The sequence below is a fragment of the Prenolepis imparis genome, unplaced genomic scaffold (assembly GCF_030444845.1).
Source record: "Prenolepis imparis isolate NDT839.2.m4 unplaced genomic scaffold, iyPreImpa1.0 SCAF_13, whole genome shotgun sequence".
Taxonomy (NCBI): Eukaryota; Metazoa; Arthropoda; class Insecta; order Hymenoptera; family Formicidae; genus Prenolepis; species Prenolepis imparis.
The window spans coordinates 5,337,530-5,354,120 of NW_028141171.1; the positions used below are offsets into that span (position 1 = coordinate 5,337,530).

The window sequence follows — 16,591 nt, forward strand, 5'->3', positions numbered from 1 at the left end:
GATTTATCTCAAAAGTGAAAACACATATCTAAAATAATCATGAAAATTTTAACGCATTTGCTAGACGTTTAAATGGTAAGTCAGAAACAAATATATAGGAATAGCCAAAATCTTAGCTACCTTATTTTCAAGGAGAACTATGTGTCAATAATGAAGTAATATCTAAAATGAGAATCACTATTAAATTACAAACAAAAACATATGTTAATGTGACATGAGACATCGAGCGTTTTGAAAGAACTATACAATGAACGTTTAATGCGTCGAAAAAAAATAAAACATAAAAGTTTATCGAGCTCAAGACCGTTCCAGCAATAAAGTTTTGAAGAAAAAATATATTTCTTTACAGCCATGGAGGATAGCAAATATAATGCTAAGAGCTATAAATTCAATGCTCTTCATGTCCTTCTCGGAAGTTATTTTCCAAATGTATTCATATAATTTTTCGAAAACTAATCGGAATGAAATTTTACAGTTAACATAAAGAATATGCAGATATAAACATAAAAAATAAGTGTATAAATATAAAATTATAGGGAACACCTTGTAATAATTAAAAGTTTTAAATTTGGGGACTCTGTACACACGAATTATATAAATGCTTTAACATTTCAAAAATTTCATCGAATATATAATATACAAATTGAATATGAGAAATAATATGTATATACATATCATATTGATATTGACTGATTTCAAATTATTTACATACATTTCGGAATCCTGAAATATATATCCAGGAAGATCATTTTATATTAAATTTAGAGAGAGAGAGAGAGAGAGAGAGAATTTAAAAAATAAAATTTTTAAAAATTACATAATATTTATAAATATAAAATTAATAAAAACCTATCTTGATTATGTAGTAATTATAAAATTTGGAGAGTTAATCAAACAATTTCTTATTTATAGATATATATATATATATATATATATATATATATATATATATAAACAAGAAAATAATGAAATAAATCGAAAAGGTTTATTCCAACTTGTAAATGTCAGAGTGTATATATTACATATATATTTTTTGAATGACGCATCAATTATTTGAATTTTATTTAAAAAAATCGATTACCAAATCCCAATGTATGTTGCTAATATAAGAAACTGCAAAATCAATGATATAATCATCGAGTAAAAATATATATGATTAAATTTAAAAACCTATAATATAAAAGAATATTGTGTCGGTTTATCTACAGAGATACAAAGACGCTTTTAAGATTTTAAATAATTTCTACATTTTAATAACGCTATAAGACAGAAGCCACGATTGAGAGAAGTAAACAGACGAATAAAATACATTACTCGAGGCAACGATGTTTACGTCATATATGACATCTTCTATGTTTGTCTTTCTTATTACTATCATCAAACATCAGATTCCGTTTAGCTTCACAAGCTCACAACATTTATTCTCTCAACAGCAATTTATATAACAACACATTTCTTGAAATATAGAACAGACGTTTCATATTTTAAAAAGTATAGAATCGTAATGCAGGAAATAAATTCTGGCTGCAAATTCTCAAAAAATTTGTCGCTAAAAAACTTGGCAATCAGTATAAATCGATTAGAATTAGATACGACTATAATTTTTAAAAAGAAGCCTATGAGATACAAAAGATATATTTTTAGCTTTTACATTTAGAAAGATAAAAATGTTTTTACACTTTGCTAAGACCATATTCACTATTTAATTAAATTTTAGCAGTAATTAGTGAGTCATGTTTTATGGGAACAAGTATGAAAATAAACCTTCCGAGATATTATTTTTCGTATGCATGCATATTTTGCTCTACACTCATTTTGTTTATGCATATATGAATTTTCTGAGAAAATGTTTATTTTCCTTTCATAAAATGATGTATTTTCTCTTTATATTGTCTCGCGGACACACTTGTAGTTCGGATCAAAATTCATAAAAATATAAAAATGTTAAAAAAATGAATATTACTTAATTAATTCGGGATATGGATGCATAATAATATAGATTCAATTGTATACACAGGAAATTATAACAGAGCCTCTATTCAATCCAAGTACGTAATAATATGATTTTTAAATCTCTTTGTGAATGTAATCTGCGTTATACGTCGCATCTCGTTACATAAATACGCAGTACCCATATATCTTGGTCAAAGATAAGAAACTATTTTCACAAACATCCCGAACGATAAACGTTGGATAAAATTGAACGAGAAAAATCAATTATCATATGAAAAGAGAGAGAAAGAGAAAAGAGAAACAGACGGAGAGAGAGAGAGAGAGAGAAGAAACGATGTACACCGGATAGAAGCAATATCCGTGAATCGTTTTAAAGAGACCACTCGCTTTGAACTCGATTTTGTCCAGGAATAGTAAAACGACGGCAATTTTTACGATAGCGTGTTATCGTTCGAGCGGCAATTCGAATATCTTTCCATTATTTGCGTAAAAGTCTTATCATTCCTCCGTTTACCTTTATCTTCCCCTTTTTTGTTAACACAATGCCTTAAAGATAAAGTCGCCGAGAAACAACGCAAAAGAGAAAACTGCTTACTATATATATAAGTACTTCAATGTATACAAAAGCAATGGTGGTGGATTTTTTAACAAGACATAAAACAAGCGTATTAAGCGTAATTATACACAATGTTTGCTTAAAATAGAAAAAAAAAAAAAAAACAGAAAAATGTTAAAAACTTATTTATTTATAAAAAAGATTATTAAAAAAAATACTTTTATATAAATATATATCATTCAGTCTAGTTTTTGTTTTAGCAATATTCATGCGAGATTATTATTTGTATTTCATATATTATTTCTTGTATGTACAGGATATTAAATAATTTAATTTTATTGCTTGTTGTCTTAATTATAAATAAAATACGATTAAAATTTTGTTTCATTGAATAATCTAAATTTAAAACAATTCTTTTAAATTAAAATTTTTAATTAAAATAAATTATTAATTTACTTCGTTTCAGATTCAGAATAAATATGCCTGATCAATCAACTCTGGTGACTATTGTTACAAATATTCAATTTTTTTTTAATTCTTAGATAAGTTATCTTAATAATAAGTAAATTTGTGAAACTATGGCATTCCAATTATTTAAAGTATGAGTTTCACAAGGAGATATAAAATACTACGAAATATAGTCGAACAAATTAAACTGAAATGTATTTAGATTCAAGGTACTTAATAACAACAGAAAAAAATATTTATATAAATGTCTGTTATATTTAAGCAAAGTTATTTCAATTGCACACACCAGTTCTTCTTTTCAGCAATAAATGTTTTATATACAATACGAAGATATTAAAAATATAAAACTATTATAAAATGTAGAAAAATGCGTGAATTTTCTTTATAGAAAGATGGAAAGATGCAAAAGCGTGGAACAAATGTCTCGCAACAAAAACATTTGCTTAACTCTAAATATGTATCAAATTTGAATCTCGGCCACAAAAAAAATTTATTGCACAAATCCCTTTTCGTTTGACGTTCATTCTTAGATTAAAAAACTAATCATGGGTAATTTCGAAAGAAATTCCGAAACTACGATAAACTAAACGAAAATGATAAGCTGAACAAACAAGCGACGTCAATCAAGGCGATAATATTAAATCGATAACTCAAGACAAAAGTGTCGTAATATCAGAGGCGTGTCGGACTTCGACCAATCGAACCTGCTCTGAATTGAGCCCACCGTAAATCGACGCTTGTGTTTGTCATCAGGACGGAAACCAGAGCTCGAACAATGCCATTCTATAAAGAGAACTCGTGTTTTAGCTCATGTCTCGACCACCCGCAGAAAGTATAACAGCAAATATCGATACGCGAATGAAACTCTACTCCCAACAAAGGAGAGCAATAATACTCTTAGTAGCTTACAAACTGAAGAAAGAAATATCTCCGAGAACGATCGAGTCAATAAAATCCATATCGCGTCGAGCTTTATCAGTGTCTCGCCGAATTAATATCATTATTTATTAATACATGCATGCATGTAATATACAGGTATGTTAATAATTAATTATAAATACCATTAATTATTCTCATAAGCAGAAACTATATTTCAATCCTTCAATAAATATATATATATCTTCATTAATTTTTCGACCAAAATGATAAATCAAAATTGAATAAGGAGATAATTTCGGTTTCATCAGCTCTATTTAACAAAATTAAAATGTAAGACAACTGAATTAAATTTCCGTCGTGAAACACAATCGCTTTGAATAATTAAAATTGCCTGTCAAATTTAAATGTACCTCATTGGCTAAGTCATTTTAGCCAAAAATAATTCTGATAAAAATATCTCATATGTATTATATATATATATATATATATATATATATTTCACCTTTTACAAGTTGAAAGAATGTTTGCGTCAAACTGTAATTACTTTGGAAAACCGAAAGAATTATAAGAGGAGCAATCGGGCAGGAAAACGTAAAAACCATTTGCTATCTCGACTTATACCGATGCCGTATATTACTATACCGACTGTATCGACATTTCTATCGACCCAAAGATGTAACAGTTAAACCACAGTAGGAAGAGATTGCGAAAGGTATATATTCTCTTCTTACGACGGTAATCCAAGAAACGAAAGCGGCTTCTCGCAGAGAGAGATAATCGACACGGAGGTTACAAGAGATAATATCATTCGAAAGATTGTGCGTGCGTGCGATTCTTCAATCTTGGTAATATCCTCCAAATATTTGCTAATCAAATCCGATAATCCAGTATAAACTCGATAAGATGTACCGCGATAAGAACTACAGCTTAAAAAACAGCTCTTAAAAATCGATCGAGTCAAATATTCTGTCGAACGTCATAAAAAAGGCATTTCTTACTCTGTCAATGACTTTTCTAAATGAAAAATTAATGCAATTGCGTCCTCGCGAAATGAAGATAAAATATCGGGATATTATAGTAACAGACCTATATAACTGCATAGACGAGGGGGCTTGTATCAAATGTCCCGTTCATTTTCAATTCGCTCCCGAACATATTTCTGAAGTAATATTTCCATAGGTATTCCGACTATGCGGCGGATATTTATTTGCCTCCCCGAGAGCCCGGAGCGTGGACTGCGTAAAATAGGATGGGATTTACATGAAAAATCTCGCTATTCCATCTGACTGCCGGCCCTTTCTCCCGCGTTATCTCTCGCGCGTGCATCTATTTCGCGTCAATGATATCGTTGGCAGCGAAAAATGAAGACCGAGAGAGGGAAAAAAAGAGAGAATCATTATACGTATGCCGGCGTTCCGATAAACACGCGTGTATAATTGCGTTACATGGCGTACTAGCACCGTTACACCTTTGATAAATCATGCTGCTGCCGAGAGTGCGGTATTTTTTTTTTTAATTTTATTTTTTTTTTTAATAAAATTACCAGCCAGAGAAAGCTTGCACATAGCGTGCCCTACGAGAGAGAGAGAAAGCATCGCACGCGACGCACTGCATAAATGTCGTTGAATATTTCAAACTTCGTTAGTGGCCCACCCATACTAAGCTCTAGAATCTTTCCACATTGCGCACGTACATTTTGTTTACGTACATTACAAATTATCTTCCGCGCATCAATATCTTTTTTTTTTGTATGATGTACATATGCATTTATTTTTTATCAGTCGATTAATAAGCACGTGTATGTATATTAATTATTTTCCGCGTAGAATTAATGTGTCGCATACAATTATCGATCGCATTTATTAGGAAATAATGTTTTTCTTGAAAAAAAAAATGTATACTTTATGTAAATTAGTATACCTAATACTTATTTATGTATATCTCGGAAGACGGAAACTTTTATGCACTTTTGTTTGCTGTAAAAATTCGAACCAGCTATCTCTCCTCCGTGTGACTGAGTTACCGCGAAAAAACTTTTTCTTCTCTAAACCCATCGAAAAAAAAAATACAAGATACGATAGCAATCCCGTAGAGAGAGAGAGAGTGGAAAAAAAACCGAATGAATTGTAACTTTTGATTATATACGCGCGGAGAGCGAAGATTATAATGCGCTGCAATTTACCGCGACTTGAATTGTCATTTGCAGTTGTTGCGAATGAATTACAGTTTCGCGAATTCCGCAACGGCATTTCATCGTTGCCATGGAAATTTGCTTTGATGACGGTTTATTGGTTTCGTAACTAAATGTAACATAATTAAGCGCAGAGCGACGCACATTGCACTAGTACATCGAAACGCAATTGCAATTTCAAATACGTATATATATATATATACGAAAAATAGTTTTATATTTTATGGAGAGGGGAGGAGAAAAAAAACGCAGTTTTAATTTTGTCACCTTTTATCAATGAAAGGGAGAAGACAAACACGTGATTCGCGAATATAAATACGGACAGGACGAATTATTGCATTCATCATCGGAGTTCGAGCCTTTTCTGCGAGATCTTTCGAAACACCGGCCGCGAAATTAAAGCAATTGCTACCTTCTATTCATAGGAGTCATTACGTCGAATTGATAAACGCACGCAAGCACCGACGACAATTGGCGCATTAAAGAAGACGGGGCGAGATGTCAATGACCCGTAGATAATCATATATAGATGAAGGCGCGACGTCACACAGAGGGAGATAAGGGGTCACGAGATAAAGTGGCCACTTTTTTCTGATCGCGCTCTAATCGGTGTAATCTTTTTTTCTTCTCCTCGCGTGAGAAAAGATTATTACTTCAATTAACATTCTTACATTAATAACGATTAAACATTGAAAGAGACACTTAATACTCACTAATTGTTATCTTAATGTACTATTAACGATTTCTGAAATTAGTACCGTTTACTGATTACTTCGCTTTAATCCGCGGATATCTCGCGCTTTATCATACACGGCGAAATGTCGAAATGGCATCGTGGTTTAAGCATTAATTAACGTCATTAACTGGAGTAAACTGTGCGCTATGCCCTTTACCGCTGCGAGCTTTAAGGGTTAAGCGAGCAAAATTCCGCGCTCCAATACGCAATTAATAAGTTACTTTATTACTTACAAAGAGGGAAAATGTTTGCAGAGAAATACAAAATGGAACGTGATAAAATACACGATCTAATTTCGAATAAATTTTTTATTCCGATGCGTTGTAATAAAATAGCATACATTGAAAAAAAAAATTGTTAACTTGACTAAATTACTAAACCGTTCAACTAAATTACTATTTTGTTAATTGAACATATATTAATATTTAAGTCAAATACACAATTTGTTAGATTTATATGTTATATTTAATTTAAATATTTTTATATGTTCAGTTAACAAAATATTATTTAGTTGAACACGTTTTAGTTATTAATATAATTTTAGTATCCGAAAATGTAGAAACAACCGACTTTTATTCTATAAAGTGAAAACAGAAAACAGACCTTATACACAGAGAGAGAGAGATATATATATGTATAGAGAACACACACACATTCGCCGCCCCCATCTTCGTAAGTGCGTTATCAGCGAAATTGCGCGACACGAATTATTATTTTCAAAAAGCGCAAAGGGAGAGACAAATATGAAATATCGAAGATTCAATTCGCGTCCCCCGAGGATGGAGTTTGTATATGAAGCACGTACGAACCGTTCGTAATCGCTTGACCTAGGGAACAATATCCAATTGACTCGATCAAGATTCCCGCGAGTTTTCAGTCCCCTTTCTTCGTCCTACGTATACTCTTTCTATCGCGTTTCATTTTTCGTTGCAAAAATTTTCAACCGTCTCTCCCTGTACAACAAATGTGAAAATTAGCCATTGCGTAATAGAAATTCGGATCGTTTCGAATTTGGTTTCGAGAAATAGCGATTTCGCGCAGATGAAGTAAAACTTCGTTCTCATACGAACTATTCTCTCTCGATATCTCTGACGCCGATTCCCCCAGATATCTGGAGAACTACCGCAAAGTAGAACGTTCGATAATATCCTTTGGAAATTGATCGGTGCGCGAGGACGTGAGATAGTTATAGAAGAGAAGATATACTTTCGAATAATCCAATAAAAGCGTTCGGCCCAATAAAATTGGACAATAAAATATTTTATAGAAAGAAACAAAAAAAGAGAGAGAGAGAAATATAATCCATAAGTTGTAAAATTATATATATTAAAAAAAAAATAACACACAACGTGAAATAATACACGTCTTTTTTACGTGATAAATATGTTTGTAATAAACATGCTAGAAAATCGTTCTTAAATTATTACGTTGAACATTATTAAACATAATTACGTGATTTTGCATAATAAATCAATATGCGATTTTTTTCCGCATTACGTATCTAATTTTTGCTTGCATTCAAGGATATCCAGCATGCGAGAGTATATAATATTACTCGCATGAAAAATAAATCGTAATCGCCCACATAATATAAGAGATCTTGCACGGATCTAAAAACATGATGATAAAAATCAGTGATCCCGACGATACATCATCGGTTGCTATCCGAGTTCTCGATGATCGATCATCAACTTTGTTGACATCGAGAGGCACGTGAGGATAATATAAAGATGACAGATGAATCAATAAACGATATATCATAAACACGTATAATCGAAAAAATTTTATACAGTAAACTTATCTAAAGTACCGAAGTACGTGAGCTAGAGTTCTTTAGCTTCTAATCGGTTAACTTGAAAGATTGTAAAGTGTCGCTATTAAAATAATCGCTATCTACGATCTTGTTTCTGAGGGATCCTATATATTAAATTTTTAACCTATTCTTCTAGCTATTTTATGCTATGTTCTTATAATTATCAATCAGCGCGAAGAAAATAAATATTTTATTTATGATAAAAAAATCTACGTTCCTCGTTTTACAAAACTATTTTAAAGTATTGCGAATAATGCGCCCGATTAAAGCCATAGTGTGCGATTTATTTGCAAAAAAAAGTATATACACTTGTTTACACTTACCTGCCGTTTATTATACTATAAAGATGCAGCTCTCGTAAAGTAGATATTTTATACAATCACTTTATAATAAACCATAAAAATTACCGGCGTAAGATCTTCTAAAAAAATACGTAAATTTACGTTTCCTCTATATTGAGGGAAGATTAATAGAATTGAAATTTAATGTTGCATACCGCATTTTTTAAAACAGCTTGTTCTCTTTTTTGGTTTAAATTCTGAGACACACACACCGCGTGTAAAGTGATTAAATTTATTTATGAATGGCAATGTATTTGTGTTTTGTTATTATATAACGAAGCAATCTGTATACTGCGATAACTACATTATATAATATTATTGTGGATAATTATTACGAGCTCGACGCACGTTTTTACGATAATTCGAGTAAATACATTTTACCCTCGTCTTACAAAAACGTGCGCCGACACGAATAAGTATAATCTTATCTCGACCAAGGACGATAACGTGTATTACATTCTGCGAAATCGCGCAGAAGAATTCAAAATTATAATCCACAAATTATTGCGCTACGTAATATTTGATAATAACGTAAATCGCTAAATTACGAGCGCTTTTGGTGTAAAAAGATCGCGATATAAACTCGTGTATTAATCAAAATAAATTGCAGTACAAAATTAGTTTCTCGTTAATGTATGCAATGCGCTGCTGCACATTGCGTCAGCGATTCTCGAGCACAAAATGTGATTCGAGTGTTATTATTATTATTAAATTATATTAAAATTCATAGCGACGAAACAACATTAATAATAGTAATCCATATCATTAATAATTGACATCGATGATAATTAGACAATTAATTAAAACTTTTTGGATTATATTGGAAACTGCATTTCCTTTGTAGCTTTTAACAGCGCGGAAATTCATTCATTATTTGCATATACAAGTGCCCGTTTATATATCGAACATTAATAGTCGCACTAATTACGTGCTTTAGAATCGAGCTATAACTTGATCATTGGCGCCATCTATAAATTGACACCGTAATCAAAATACCTCTTTCTATCCTATATTGATAAAATATAAAAATTTAAATAAATGCGAAGAATAAGAGAAAAAAGAAAAGAAATACCTACTTTAATTTAATATTATTCCAATAGACATAATTGATCAAAAAAATATGTAAAAAATTAGACATAATAGAGAAATAAAATATTCAGTATTAATTACAATCCTCACGTAATTTTTAACACGTGTACGAGATTTTGTTAAAAATATTTTTAAAATTTGTCAACAAGATCTATGTACATTTACTCAATCGGCAATGTAGTTTCCTTTATATAGCTAGAGGTAGAAATGTAATAAGAAATATATTTCAGCCAAATAGAGTTACAGCACTCACGTTTAATTAAAATAAATTAGAGGTCATCGGGGGACAAGTAAGCATAGACTGAATTGACACCCGGTATAACGTGAACCAATCGTCAAGACCGACTCATTACTGACCATTGCCAATCAGCTGACGAGATCATCGACACTGTTGGCGCCAATGCGATGGCCCAGATTTCGCGGCAACGTTAACCGATTCGTTTTTCATGTCCTACTTTTTGTGACCACGATCGCGAGTAAAATAATTCAGCTATCCGTGCCAATCTCTAAAAAAAAAAATAAATAAATAAAATATATAAAAATAAGAAAAAGAAAGTCGCACGAGTCCATTTTAACGCATCGTCGATCGCGCATTTATGTAAATTGTTCCATTTTCATTACGTTATATACCTCATTTATGATTTCAATAAAAAAAACATCTGATGTTATTACGAGATAAATATCATGATCAAAGTATTTCGAATTGTATTACTTTATAATAATAACGATGATGACATTTTGTTTGTCACAAATGTGACATTTATCCTTACAAACAAAAGTGATCGATTATATTCTGAATAGTCCCCTTATCATTGCATTTAATTCGTATTTTCATTTATTTTCATTTATCTCAAAATAGATTCGACTTTATATATCTGTCATTGAATTGCAAAGTTTGTGCTATCGTATAAAATAATCATAATGCTGCATCAATTATAAAATTGTTCAATATATACACATGATGATATAATACACTCCAAAAGTGCAAAGTTTTTATATAAGAACACTTCCGCAAATGTTAATTAATATTAACCATAATGTGTGATTTGATTGAATTTTTTCTTTAAAACCTTTCTTTAAAAACATAATTAGAAAGATACAGAAGCCTAAGTTCTTCGATTCAAACTTGGATTAATTTCAATTAACATTCGACGATTGTAAACACGAGTTGACATACTGATCTACAAAAGCAATTGGCATGCATGCAGCAGACTTACCTCCGAGAGAGGGACGAAGGCACTAGGTCCATCGAAAGCCGGCACTGGTACTGGAAGTCCTCTATCCTGTAACAAAAAAAAAAGATTACATTTTCTACTATATCCAATGTCAGACTGAAAACTAGCAAAATTCATCGGGCTCTCAACAGCCCGGCTAGCTCAGTCGGTAGAGCATGAGACTCTTAATCTCAGGGTCGTGGGTTCGAGCCCCACGTTGGGCGAGCTTTCTTTTGTAAACTTCAATAATCTATATTTTACAAAATTAATAAAAATTATTTTTGGACTATTTTCGTAAAATATATCGTCGAATAAAACCTTGATTCCCCCCCCCCCCCATGAGAAATACAGCCGATAAAAATTTTGTTGCTACAAGTACATAAAAATACGATATAAAAATAAATATATCACTGAATAATTTTATTGCGAAATATATGTAAAAATGTTTTTATCGTATAATTATCACTTTCAGATATGAACCGAAATAAAATTTTCGAATAATTATACAAAAATTATATTTAAATTAGAAATTACAGAAAATTAAAACTGAGAGAATTATCAAATATAATAGCCTTTGATACCATCAAATAATTATTTTAATTTATAATTACATCATAATGACTTGATTAATTATGCTTAATATTTTAAAACACAAATAAGAATTAAAAAATGTTCTTATACATTAACAATCTAGTATATCATAATTAAAATTTCGTTTTTGCAAATTCGCATTTTAATCTTCTTTATGTTCATAGAAAGACATTTTAATCTCCACATATATTTCGATAAAAAAAGATAGAAAAATTAGAAATATATCACAAATTTTATATACGATTATATGATGTCACAATATGATACATTATGTTTTACGTTAGAACCTCCTTTTCCTGACTTTCTGTTTCTGTCTACTTTATGCCTGAAAATTGTTCTGCACTATGTATAAAGCTTTACACACAAGTCGTATCGATCGACCTCGAGTGTGACAATATCGGTGAGCATAACTGTCGGCCGAAACAGCGGATTCTACATCCACGCACGTATAATGTACATTGTTTTACCTTGTCATTAATGGAGATTTGAAATACATCAATATATTTCTTAATTTATATATTATTCTTTTCTACACGTGTCTCATTTATTTTATTAAATAAATAGTATCTATATATTAATTATCTTGAAAAATGTAAACGGGATGATCATATTGTTTTTGCAATTAAAAGAAATAAAATAAACTCATTTATAAACGTGTTTGATATACAAACACACATGTTTCATAAAAGAACAAAATAAAATTCGTATAAAGAGAAAATATTTTTCATCTCTTCTCGAAAGAGGATTAAATCATTTTTACGATTCTAAGAGTTAATCATAGTGATCGCGGGACAGTTTCTGAAATTTGTATAAAAAAAGGTAAAGATATTCATTCTCGAGAAGCTTAAAGATAGTCGATTATTTTTGCGGTTTACTTTCATCCTACTCTCTTTAGAGACAAATGAGATACAAATAAATGTATTTTAAGCGTCGAGAAAAAATGACGAGAAAAAATTAACACAAAGTTGTCGGTCGAAAACGTTTTTTTAAAAATCTTTCGATCTTACAACGATCTCTCCATTTGTTTCTATTTCCGTCTCGGCTACTTGAATATTTGCGATGCATTGCGCGTTCGTTCGCTCGTTCGCTCCTAACCAGCTCGCGCGAGATTAGTTTTGCCAGTATTGTCAGGTATTTCTTTTAACGGCGCACTGAAGGACACTGAATTAGTCCAATTTGCCACGGTTCTTCGAAAAGATTAACTGCCGCCGTAATAAGATTAATGACTGTCGGTAGAGAACTATTCGTTGCGAGAGAAAGAGCAACTCTCTCTCTCGCGATAGAGCCGAAGTTTGTGCTTTAACCGCGAACCACCTAGGTACAGGATATTTTTAGAAAACCCGCGGTTCAAACGCCTCCCCAAATAGCCAGTCAAAACAAGTCCATTAATATAACCGACAGTTACTCCTATCCGGTTTATCTTTTATGCATAAGCACATCCTGCGCCAGATTATTCCCACGCACTCATTTTACACGCAGCTTACATGAGTTCAAGTAATCATCATTTTGTCCGTCGTCGAAGATTATCCGAAGAGATGTCAAGTTCCAAAGTTTTTTCAAGACATTACCTAAACTTAATTGCAGCAAATGTATAGGATTAATATTATAAAAAATTTCAATTTCATTTTCGTCTAAAGAAATAAAGCTTCGGTGCGAAAAGTTGAGCAAGTCTTCTACTTCCGAAATGCGCGAGCAGCTGCCGCGCGCGAGAGAGAGAGACTCTGTAAATCTCCCCTAGTAGTTTATTTATTAAGAAAAGCTATAAAACAACGGCGTGCATTAACAGCAGAAGATACAAAAGTCACAGCAGCGTAAGAATCGCGCCTGGCAGTTACTCTTCGCGAAGGACTCGGACAAATTGCCGCGAAACTGGAGAGATAAAGCTTGAAATATTCTGGACAATCTCAATTCAGCCGCGGAATGTGTACAGCGTATCTCAGAATAATTGTGCACTTCCTCTCCGGGACACGAATACTGGAGATTGCTCCAAAATTAGTGATTTCCAAGATATGTGCGTATGTGTATTAAAATTAAATAAAAATTAAAACATTTTCTATGTATTCTTTTAAGATCTTTTAATGATATTATATTTTATATATTAATTTTTGTATTTTATTAATATAAAATGTATTTAAAATATATTAATAATATATTATAATATAAAATATATTAATAAAATAAAAAGTAAAAATAATGTATATTAATATATAAATATGTTAAATATTTTTTAAGTTTAATTTGTGCAAGAAATTGCAGCCAAAATTGCCAAGTCCTATAATAATCTAAATTTTCGTTCGTGTTGCAAAACACATAGAAACGATTTCGCATTTCATAAAGTTGGACAGTTGATCCTGAAGAACAGGTGTGAGATATTCCTGAGATATTCCGTATTTCCGTACGCGTCGGTATGTCTCTTTGTGTTCGCCGCGTTTTTAACTTTGTCTCGTGTTGCCTAATAAACTTTACCAAGCACATACATATACACGCGGCGACGAGGAATGTTCGAGTGCAAACTTCGGTGCTGGAACCGTTGCGAAAGAATTTCAGCCGAGTGCACGCGAGAGTGCAAACTTCGCGGTCGCGTTAATATCTGCTTCGTCGAAGACTTCGCGGACGAAACTTTGTACACAACTATATCTAGGCTATCCGTTATCTCTCGCATCGTTTCGCCAAGATTTTTTTCTTCCGGAATGTCCCATGTCCCGTGTACTCTGACTCAGGGCATACAGCGGTATTTAATTTCCGTCAAAGGATAGATAACCACGGACAATAAGCGGTTTTCTTTTTTTTTTTTTATTTTTATTTTCGCAACTTCCTCCGCCGCGCCTCTTAAAAACTAAGAAGCTCAACGTGAAATGAGAAGAAGATCAAATCAATCAATTCGCTAAGTTGGCTCCAGAGATATTTAGAGGCTGCGAACAATAAAAGAAATAAAGAACAAAGAATAAAGAATAGAAAACAGGAACAAGGAACAATTCAATATAAAACATATGAAATAATTTAGTAACGCAAAATAGAGGAACAGATGAATAATAAAATGTGTTAAGGTAAAATTTCTCTATTCTGCTACTGTTACTAAATTACATTTCATATGTTTTAAACTGTTCCCTATTTCCTGTGTTCCTGTTTTCCGTTTTGTATTTCCTTTCTTATTCACACAATTTCTTATTCATTTTATTATGCGCAGCCCCTATATTTGTATATTTTAATATATAACAGAAATAATCGCCAAAAAGTTTTTATTATGTTCATGAATATGTAAATGTACATGAACCAAAAACGAGGATTTTTAATACTTTTATTTGCTTGGCATATCATTTTTAAATTTTTTAAAGAAAATTATGTAATTCATTGTTTTAATAAAAAAATTAACATATAATTTCTTAAATTTTTAATATAAAGTTAACATATAATTTCTTAACTCTTTTTTCTGAATTGCGCTCTAGTTAATTTTTGGTGATTAATCTACATAATACAGATAATGTTATATGTTATATAATGTATACATGCAATACACTCACCGATACGATACACAACAACGAAGCTCTATAGTACAAAACGTTGATTTATAACATATAAAAACACAAATTATATGTATATATGTATATACAAAATAGTTTTTAAAATAATTAATATTTGAAAAAGTCAATGCGCAATCAAACTTTTATTCGTATCGTAAAATATATTTAATAAAATTACGTCATAAAAATTATTAAATTTAATTATTTTTTTTAGATTTTTTATATCAAATATAATAAGTAAGTTAAATAATTATAAATTGTATAAACAATATTAAAACTATGTACATGTATATATATATATATAATAAAATTTTTTATTATTAATTATCTAATTATAATAAAGTTTAATATAATGATTTTTTTATTTTTCTGTAATTTACCTTAAATATCCATATTAATTTTTTTTTTTTTTTTAATTTATTTTTAATATTAAACTTCATTTTAATAAAAATTTAAATAATAAATCTATATAAATTATATACAAATTATATATAAATTATATATAAATTATATATAAATTATATATATATACATATATATATATATATATATATATATATTTATATATTTATATATATATTCATATAATTTATTTATATATTTATATAATATTAATTTATATGAATCTGTTTTAATTATAACCTGCTTACCGCATGGTTGCTCCGCCGATTCCCGATGCTTCCCCGGACTTCCACTTTTTCCTTCTCTTTTGTTCGTACTTGTAGCGTCTTTTTGACACTTACAAAGCACACGCTCGCGAAAATACGATCACGCGCCCACATTAATTAGCAAAATAAAATAATCGCACGACAATTTGAACGACACTCCCGACCCATAAATACGTTAATCGTACGCGACTCTATACGGCACTTGCGATTTTAGTCGCGTGATACTTTGTGCGGAACTCCCGACATTAATCGTACGAAACTTTTCATACTTCGGCACTCCCGCTTTTTAGTACGCTTCGTACGCATACTTTATGCGCTTTTGTTAATTATATACGACGCATATTTGAGAGAAGAGCACGCGACAAGTATAATTAAACGAAGCTACGATCCGTGTGAAGCGGGGCGACTCGCGAAGTTTACGCGGGATGTCGCTGCAGTGATGCCAACCGTCTAATTAGAAACTATCAGTCTTTCGCGATTAATCGATCGAAAAGATCGATTAGCATAGAGCGATTATTTTATTTTGCTGATTAATGCGCGCGTGTTTAATTTCGTATTTTCGCGATCGTGT

The 16,591-nt window shown here is 31.1% G+C and overlaps 1 protein-coding gene and 1 non-coding gene across 3 annotated transcripts in view; one reads left to right on the forward strand and one right to left on the reverse strand.

Moving 5' to 3' along the window:
* Positions 1-16,591, reverse strand: part of Sesn (Sestrin) — a 211,286-nt gene that overhangs the window by 161,831 nt on the left and 32,864 nt on the right. For both annotated transcript variants that reach the window (XM_083053222.1, XM_083053223.1), the window contains exon 4: positions 11,244-11,309. In XM_083053222.1, the coding sequence (XP_082909348.1) occupies positions 11,244-11,309 (66 nt within the window). The remainder of the gene's footprint in view (positions 1-11,243; positions 11,310-16,591) is intronic.
* Trnak-cuu (transfer RNA lysine (anticodon CUU)) lies at positions 11,392-11,464 on the forward strand. The gene has a single exon. It is a non-coding gene; the product is annotated as a tRNA-Lys (tRNA).